Source organism: Sceloporus occidentalis, unplaced genomic scaffold (assembly GCF_023333645.1).
Source record: "Sceloporus occidentalis isolate IW3139 unplaced genomic scaffold, rSceOcc1.0.p SCAF_3, whole genome shotgun sequence".
In the NCBI taxonomy this organism is placed as follows: Eukaryota; Metazoa; Chordata; class Lepidosauria; order Squamata; family Phrynosomatidae; genus Sceloporus; species Sceloporus occidentalis.
This window is the reverse complement of record NW_028316983.1, coordinates 202,279,704-202,289,236: the sequence shown is the minus strand read 5'-3', so window position 1 is coordinate 202,289,236 and position 9,533 is coordinate 202,279,704. Positions and strand designations below refer to the sequence as shown.

Sequence of the window (9,533 nt, the reverse complement as noted above, 5' to 3'; positions counted from 1 at the left end):
TTGGTTTTATTTGTTTAATGTAAGGTTTTAATACAGTGTTATTGCTATGTTTTTATTGAAATTTTTATTCTGTATTGTTTTTATTGCATTTTCTGTACACTGCTTTGATCATCATGGAAAAGCGGTATAAAAATAAATTATTATTATTATTATTATTATTATTATTATTATTTCACTCCTATGGGGATGGAGTGGGGGAGAGAAGCTCCCAAACAGCTATGAGAGTAAGAGAGACTCCCTCCTACTCTAGAAAGCATATCCAGGGTAGCTGTGTTGGTCACACAGCAAAGTACAATAACATCCAATATCCACAAAATAGTGATAACTTTTTTGTCCAACCAAAATGCACAGAATAGATGATGCAAGCTTTCAAGGCTCAACTGACTTCTTCATCAGGCAAAGGTCAGAAGAAAGGTATCACTGTTTTGTGGATTTTGAATGTTATTGTACTCCTAAACAAAAGGGAACAAAAGACTGGGTCTTAACTCATTGAGATTTTTACCTCTAACAAAGGTAAAGCCTTTTTTTTTAAAAATGGGACTGTGTTTGATGTGTTTGAAGCAGCATCTAAATGTTTTATAGATGCCACAACACCGAGACTTCTTGAGCAATATTCTCTGCCAAAGGAGGAGGAAGATAGCTTCACACAGGAGAGAGAAAAAGAAAGGAGGTTTCTCACAGTGGATGTTATCAGACAAGGGAAATTGGAAGTATAATCCAATGGCAATCCGAACGCAATCATGGGGTTTAATGTTATTGCGTGATAGACTAGCACACGCAATTTTGGGCAATGGGAAGTCAGTCTGAACGCAATCATGGGGCTTCACGTTATTGTGTGAGAGGTGATCACACATAATTTCGGGCAATGGCAAGCTATTTTTGGGCAATGGGAAGTCAGTTTGAACGCAATTTGAATTCAAGTAAATTTGCTGAACTAGTGAATTCACGTGAATGCATTCTGGCCCCACTTTCTTTTCCTTCGAAATTAAGAGAAATTCCTCCCGTGCAATAAACTCCAGTGTTACTAATGGACTTATTTGCACATTTGATTTCTTTGACTTCACTGTTGTCTCCCAGCCCCCCTTTTCATTCACTCACACCCACACCCACACTCTTCTATTGGGCAGACGGAAGGAAGCCCCATCAGCAAGCAAAATGTTCCACCATGCATGCAGTATTGCCTCATAGTTGCCAGGACACAACACAACCTCCTCAGCTACTCAAGGCCTCTGCTTGCCTCCCTTCCCTTCCCCCTCTGGGCAGCATGTTGATGAGTTTTCTCCTGAGATTTCACTTCTGCCTTCAGGAATCCTGGACCCACTGCTTCAACTGGCCAGGACATTTTTCAAATGCTCCATTCTGGGATTTTCCTGGTTTTTCAGCAGTAATGGCAACCCTACCTGAAGATGCCCTTTCACATACAAATCTCCTTTGATTTTAAAATCCAAAAGGGTTAAATTTGCTGTTGTTGTTAATGTTAATATTAAACTATTGGGAATGAGAAATCCTACTACAAATCATCTGGGGAACTGTCAGTAGTTTTGTTTCTGTCCTCTGCCTACTTTGGTTGAGAAATCTGTTGAAACCCAGGTTTGTAACGCTAAGTATCTTGCCACTTAAGAACACACTTCAAAACACCCGGGGCTTTCTAGGAAGGATATTTCTCTTGTTAAAATGTGAAAGGGTGCCCGATAGGAAAGATCTTTGGGATACCAAAAAGATCTCCAGTGAGCTGAGTGAAATCATGTTACTTTGATGTAATCCAGGTGGTGCTACTGTATGTAGTATTATGCTTGGCTGCTTCAAAGCATAACTTTCACATCACGCTACTTTAAACATGCAGGGGTAGCGGCCATTAACAAATACAAACAAAAATCCATCAGCGAAATAGAAATTCTATTGTTTTTAGTATTTCTTCGATTATTTTATGAATTTCTTTCCAATCGTTTTTTGGCATAATTGCATTTCCACCAGAGATGGTAAAATGCGCCTGGCTCCTTGTCACATTTCCAACATCTGTCGTTCCTATTTTTATATATTTATGTGGGATAACATACCAATGGTATTGCATTTTATGGAGCCTTCTTGAGGAATCCATTGCCCTCTGCCTACAAAGAGGCCTGTGACCCCCTCTTTTGAAATCCAGTGTGTCCCCATTCTATTGAGGTTACAGACCTCTTTGTAGGCAGAGGACAATGGATTCCTCAAGAAGGCTCCATGTTTTCGTTGTTTGGAATGGTGACATATTGGATTGCAAAAGAGGTGCAAATGGACTTAAAATTTCCTGAATTTTGAAAATCTCCCTATTGCTTCATGGCCAGAAGGAGGAGGACCCTGTCTGCAAAAGACTGAAACAACATGCAGGCATCTGACTAACATCATTTCCACCCTTCCTGTTTGGTTTGTAACATCTTGTCTGATGAAGAAGCCCATGGAGCTTTGAAAGCTTGCAACAAGTATATTGTGCATTTTAGTTGGCCAATAAAGGTATCACTGATGGATTTTTGTTTGTATCACACTACTTTGTTCTTCTTTAAATAGCTAGGACAATTTCTACCACAATGTGGTCAGCATAGCCACAAGTCCAGGCCTGACACAACTAACCACACTTTGGCCCGTTACAGACGGGCCTAAAAGTGTGCGCTCCGCGCGTGCTAGGGATAGAAAGGAGAGTCCTTTCTGGACGCTCCCAACCCTAGTACGCGCGGAGTGAGCACAAAATGGCGGTGGCCGTTCCACATGGCCGCTGCCATTGCGACGTCACAACCGCGCCACCTCTAAATGAGGCGGCGCGGACGTGACATCCTTGCGCCACGCAAGGGTGCTTAGAGCGCCCTTTACGCGGCGTAAGAAGGAGCTCCGAAACGGAGCTCCTTCTGGAGTTTGTGTCGCTGGCAGCCCCTTTCTCCTCCTCCCCACTGCCACGGGGTGTCTTTGGGGCTTGAAGCCCCAAGGACACCCCTTTCCAGGCCGCAGGGAAGCGGCCTTTTGCCGCTTCCCCGCGGCCCGGAAAGTGGCGGATCGGGGCCTCGGAGGCTGCTGGTCTGGCAGCTGAGGCCCCGATACAGCAGAGAAAGGGGCGGGTGTAGGCCGCCCCAAACGGGTGGTCTGTAACCCACCATAGATTTGCAGAAAATGTGTTTAACACAGCTCTTTCCCCCTCTCCCTTCCAGACTGAAGACATACAAATGTCACAACCTCTCTTTCTCTGTATGATTTCCGTGTCTTTGATTCTTATATGCCTTGGGTCCTGGTTATCTGAAGGATCGTATCTCCCTTTACAAGCCCACTAGAGTGTTGAGATCATAGGCAGAGGTCATTCTCTCTGTCCCACCACCTTCTCAGCCTTGTTTGGTGCGAATAACAGAGAGGACCTTCTCAGTGGCTGCTCCCAAGCTTTGGAACTCCCTCCCTAGAGAGGCCAGCATGGCTCCATCCCTGCAATGATGTGCAATTTAAATGTTAAGGTTTGTATTTTTAACATGTTACATTTTAATTTACAATTGTTTTAACTCTTAAAATTGTTTTTTAAATTTTATATTTATATATTTTAATGTTGTACTGTTTTTAAATTGTATTGTTTTTAAGTTGTTCGCTGCCTATTGGGGGAAAGGTGGGGTGTAATAAAATATAATCAACTTCATCTAGAAACACATAGAAAAGTGTCCAGATTTCCAAAGTAATCCAGCCTGCCTGACTCTGCCATGTGTTTATCACACAGGGTCATTGACTAGCCATTCTGCAAAGTCTCCAGCTCCTGTTCTCTCTCTCTCTCTCTCACACACACACACCCTCTTTCTGTTGGAGGAGAGCAGACTTCCGTGAGAGAATCACACAGAGACACCCTGAGAGCCCAGAGGAGCTGGGGAGCGCCTGCTAATGGCTGACAGCTACATTGAGGAATCAGAGCCCTTTTCTGAGAAAGGAGAAACTGTGGAGTGGGGTTATGAAGAAGGTAAGGAGATTGGGGGGTGGTGGTGGGGTTTCAGGCTGTAAGCTTAAGTAAGTAGACATTTACACCATGTGTGAGTTAGAAAGCTGTGTTGACTTTAACAAGTACACATTTATTCCTGCCATCTGAATACATTTTGCTAATGCTCTCTTGATATCAAGTGTCATTTCAACAAAAGCTTTCTGCCAAAGAAGAAACTATCACATTAGGTTTGCCAGTGAATCTATAAATGGATGATTTCTGTTTAGGTTCTACTTAAGACGTGTGTCTGTGTCTGTGGGTGGGGGTAACCCTTGAAATCAAATGAATTGTTTCCACAGTAAGCTGTCTTTTTTCGAAATGCAAAGAAGCAATGCAAATAGTTGCCTCTCTGCAGATAAATCCAACATTCCTGCTCTGTGTTTGAAACTCAAACATCGTAACTCTGACAGCACCTACTGACTATACACAAAGAAGGTGGATTACTTTTGTTATTGTTTTACTGTCCAGTGAGCACAGACTGTGGCACGTCAAAGGGATTTTTAATCCCTTCTCACTTTCATAACCCAAACTGTATTTAATATGGTGGGTCCAGAAACATTTATGGTTAGAAACCAGGATGCTTAAGAAGACTGCACTGCACTATTTAAATGAAGCACATAAACACAGGATATTATGACAAGGTATTATGTATGTGGTATAAGAAAACCTTATCAAATTCACAGGGTCACCATAAACTGACTGCGAACTTGAAGGCACACATAATTATTGTCATTTGCTGTTGTAGTTGTGTGCCTTCAAATCGTTTCTGGCGACCTCAAGATGAACCTATCGCAGGGTTTTCTTGGCAAGATTTGTTCAGAGGAGGTTTTCCATCGCCTTCTTCTGAGGCTGAGAGAGTGTGACTCACCCAACAAAAAACCCAAAATTACAGGTAGCTGTGTTGATCCATTACAAAATAATACATACATGTAAATGAAAAGTTAGATTATTGCCACCTTAACCTTCACAAGGTAATGTGGAAGCTCTCAAGTATATTAGTATTCTCCTTCTCTTCTTATTGGGTGCTGAGTAAATATTACACATATGGAGGATGAATGTTGCTTGGATACGATGAAAAAGAATATCAGGACCAACATCACAAAGCAAGTTTTGGAGTTTACCAGAGTTCTTTAGTTTGAAAGAAAGATTATTTGTTCTTGTTTGCCAACTAATCTCCTGTTTTCATCTAGCACAATCTCACCTCGTTTGCAAAACATTTCCTTCACTCCATCTTAGCAACTGTAAACTTGGGGTTTGTCATCACTGTATGGTGAAAATGACAAAGTGGACATTTTCTGAAACAGGGTGAACGAGATGTTATGGCAAGCTAAGTTGTACTAAGTAAAACAGCAAATTAATTGGCAAGCGCGAACACATCATCACTATTAAACTGCAAACTTTTGGTGAATAGAAAAGGATCTGATGTTTCATTTGGTCTAGTGACAGGCTAAGCTAAGCTAGTCTTAAAAATCCAGAATCAGGATTTATTCCATGTTTTTGGCTGAGAAAGCATTTTCTCTCCAGATAAGACTGGTTTTTAGAAATTCCAGTTATATTATGGAGAACTGGAGTTCTTTCATTAAAAATATTCCTGATATGGATCACTAACCAAGAGCAGTGGTATTACTATCGTTGTGCAGGGTGTGTGTGTGCAGACTGTACCAGGTGGTACCCTAAAGGGTGAGGTGACACCACTTCTCCTCAAACATCTCCTTTTTGGCAGAAATGGGCTGTGGCATTTGCATGTACCCCCTCAAAACAGTGACAGTGGAGTGAGGCTGAGTGGGAGGAGAAAGGAGAGGTTTTTTTTTTAAATATATATATATATATATATATATATATATATATATATTTAAAAAGTTAAAAGTTTAAACAATTTTGTAAAAAAACCTAGTCTTTCAAAAATTTAGTTAAAATATCACATCTTACCAAATGTTCACTTTAACCACATGAAACTATGTACATGTAAATACATTTAGGATGTGTATGAAATTTATAGGTATAATTTAATTTTGCTAGTTGTTTATGTCATGACTATTGCCATTACATTCAGTGATATGGGAATTACAATTTATGAGTAACATCAGTACAGAAAACATTCCTAAGGATTCTGTATGGTGTGCTTTGGGAGGAAGGGGAAAAAGGGGTGGTGGTGGTTGACACCATGGCCCAAAACACACTGCAGAAATAATCCAGTCTGAGACCACTATAACTGCCCTGGCTCAATGCTAGGAAATCTGGGAACTGTAGTTTTGTGAGACATTTAGCCTCTCTGTTTGCTCTAGTGCCACCATAAGCTACAATTTCCAAGATTCTCTAGCATTGAGCCAGGGCAATTAAAACAGTCCCAAACAAGATTATTTCTACAGTGTGTTTTGGGCTCGTGAGTTACCATACCAGGTGACACTAGCCCAAGTGATGCCACTGATCCACACTAGATGCAATATTAAAAGTGTGTCTGCATTTAGTGTAAATGTTTTTGGAGAATACAAATAGCACCTGCTGGTATATGTGATAATTATTAATGGAGGAATAATTATTAATGGAGGAGCAATAATAATAAAAAGAAAGTAAGAAATACTGTAGTTCAATCCTTTCTTTCTGTGGCCTGGAGAACATGTTACTATTTTCATGGGGAGGAAATCCACCTGTTGGGACATATAAAAAGATGCATTTAATGTCACAGCTCATTAAGCCCATAATTTGGCTCTGTTCTGTGCTTGGAACATATTAGAAGTACAAGGATGATGTGGACTAATCTCTTTAGGAGCTTTAAGAGACTTAAGAGACTTTAAGAGATAACAGTTCAGGAATAATCTATTTAGACTCTCCCATTGACAGAAAGACTTCCATCAATGGAATGCGGGAGGGGGAAGATTCTCTTTTCCCTGCAGGGGCCCTTTCACACTATACAATTATAGCACTATATATAACTTTAAATGTCATGGTAACATCCTGTGGAATTCTGGGTTTTTTAGTTTTGGGAGGCACCGGAGGGCTCCGGCTGAGAATTCTAAATACCTCTCCCTAAACTGCATTTCCTTGAATTCTATAAGACGTTGCCATGGCCATCCCTACATAATCTGCCCCGCACCCTCAGAACAACAGGGAAGAATTTGCTGGAATCAAAAACAACTAGACTAGCCTCAACTTCCCAAAGAGCTTTTACCACAGCCACTCCAAGACTGTGGAATAGTCTCCCAGAAGAGATCCATCTTACTACCTCCTTGGAGACCTTTAAAAGGGCAGTTAAAACAGATCTCTTCTGGCGAGCACACCCACCCGATCTTGTATAAGATCCACAGATCCACCTCTTTGAACAGGATTGGAATATCTTTATTCGAACAGTCGCTTTTTGATACCTTGTTTTTAATTGCTATTTCTTTATGTATTTTATTGTTGTGCTTGTACTTGTATTTTTATACTAGGTTGTAATCCCACCTCGATCCACCCAGGAGAGGCAGGAAAATATAAATAAAATTTTTATTTATTATTATTTAAAGTGGAACATGGCACCATAAGTGTGTAGTGTGAAGGGGCCCCAGGCTGCCTTTAATGTCCAGAGGCTCAAACAGCCACAGTTTAAGAGCATCTGGAAATACTGTAATATTTCATTTCAGATTAATTTTTTTCCAGGAGTTGAGTGGGGGTTAGTTTTTCCTGATGCTAATGGAGAATATCAATCACCCATTAATTTGAATTCAAGAGAAGCCAAATATGATCCCTCTCTCCTGGAAGTAAGTTTGTCACCAAACTACGTTGTATGCCGTGATTGTGAGGTCATCAATGATGGACACTCAGTTCAGATCATCTTAAAGTCTAAATCAGGTATGCTTTCCTATTGTTTACTGTTTGTTTTAGGCTATGTCCAGATTGAGTACTCCTTTCATCATTCCAAATTAAACTGATTATAAATTGCAAAAATTATCAAGTAGTCAGAGATATACACTTGTTCAGTAAACCTTATAAGCATCTTGTAAGGTCATCATTATTATCCCCATGTTACTGATGTGAGGTGTGAAGTTGAGAGAAAGAGGTTTGCTTCAGGCCACAATGGCTAAAGTGTGATTTGAACAAGGAATTGCCTGGCTCAGAGCACATTATTTCTCACCAAACTTTTTTGGAGAACAACTTCAGGGCATAGAACTGTGGACAGATACAAGTTATCAGATCAAAAAGAACATCCCAGAAGTTTTCAAGGTAGGAATATAATGCTTGCATCTGATCCTTCAAGCATTACAGAAATGCTACTGTCTTTCTGATTTCTTTCTTGTGTTTTCAACATGTTAATTAAGGAAATGGAAGGATAGACCTGGTCCTAAGACAAGTGAATTCTTATAATTTTTAGTGGTGGAAGAAACTGGCTTGCATAGGATGGGCAACACCAATATAGGATGGGAGCTGCATGCAAGCAGCTCCCAAATAATGTTTTGGCTCTGTGTTTTTAGCTTCTGTGGAGAAAAGAATTGCACACCCTTTACTGCTTAATAACATATGGCACTAGCATTCAGAGTTAACAATATGCAGAATGTTTTGTACTTAACATATTCTTGGCAAAACTTTGAATACTATGAAGCAGCCAGGAGGACAACAAGTAAATTTCCCATCCTGTATATGGCCAGATGGTAAGCAGGAAACATTTGTCAGTGGATCCTACACTGGAAACGTGCATCTCATTGGGAAGAATATTTGATGCCTTTCTGAAGGCTGCTTCAGACATGGTCCAGAAGTGACAAGAGAGGAAGCATGAATGACTGCTGTCTCCTTTCCAATCTGATCATGTCCAAATTGGACAGAGACATATGAGGAAAACGTAATGTTATGAAATTGGGGTTGAATGAAATGGCTTTTGGCGGTTCATTTTGGAGATTAGTTTCCATTAACAGTGAATTCTGCCAAATTTATCAAATAGGGCTGCTGGAGATTGCCTTAAGGGACCTAGAAATGTATCTGGGTTCCTTTCACTTTTTATTATTAAGACTGCTCTGAATTCCTGGACTCTTTTGGAAGGAGACAGCTATTTCAAAATCAGCATTAAACAAGGTAGGAAGTCAGTCTTGCAGCACCTTTCAGACTAACCCATTTATTTCAGCATATGCTTCTGTGGGCTATAACCCACATCTTCAGATATTGTAGCCCACAAACACACTGAAATAAGTTGCCACAAGGCTATTTTTTCTCTTCCCATTTTATACTGAAACAGATTAACACAGCTGCCTTTTTGAACATTTCAAAAGCAGGGCTTAGTCCCCCCCCCCTCCCCAGCTGTGGAATGTAGTAATTCAGTATGTGTGAAAAAAGCAGCTTAGACTGGAGCCAAGACAGCCTGAGGAAAGATCAGAGCTTGAAGATTTCTCAGGAGCTCTAAGGCAGATACCCCTAAAAATCTCAGTGGATCAGGCTCTGTTCTTTTGTGGTTTCTCTGCTATGAAAATATACAGGAAATAAAATAAGTAAATAGATATATACTTCTTACTTCTTATATTTCAAAAACTACCCAACAGCCTAAGTGGTCTAGGTGGTGAACCTCCACCTATGTTCAATCTGTGTATTTCTCAAC

The 9,533-nt window shown here is 40.4% G+C and overlaps 1 protein-coding gene across 3 annotated transcripts in view; it reads left to right on the top strand.

The window, feature by feature from the left end:
• The first annotated feature begins 3,839 nt into the window (after nt 1–3,839).
• The window catches only part of CA8 (carbonic anhydrase 8 (inactive)), a 57,060-nt gene continuing 51,366 nt past the window's right edge, over nt 3,840–9,533 (top strand). For 2 of the 3 annotated variants that reach the window (XM_089518883.1, XM_089518881.1), the window contains exons 1-2: nt 3,840–3,955; nt 7,610–7,801. In XM_089518883.1, the coding sequence (XP_089375009.1) occupies nt 3,880–3,955; nt 7,610–7,801 (268 nt within the window). In that variant the 5' untranslated portion in view covers nt 3,840–3,879. The remainder of the gene's footprint in view (nt 3,956–7,609; nt 7,802–9,533) is intronic. The other variant, XM_089518884.1, reaches the window with a different exon arrangement.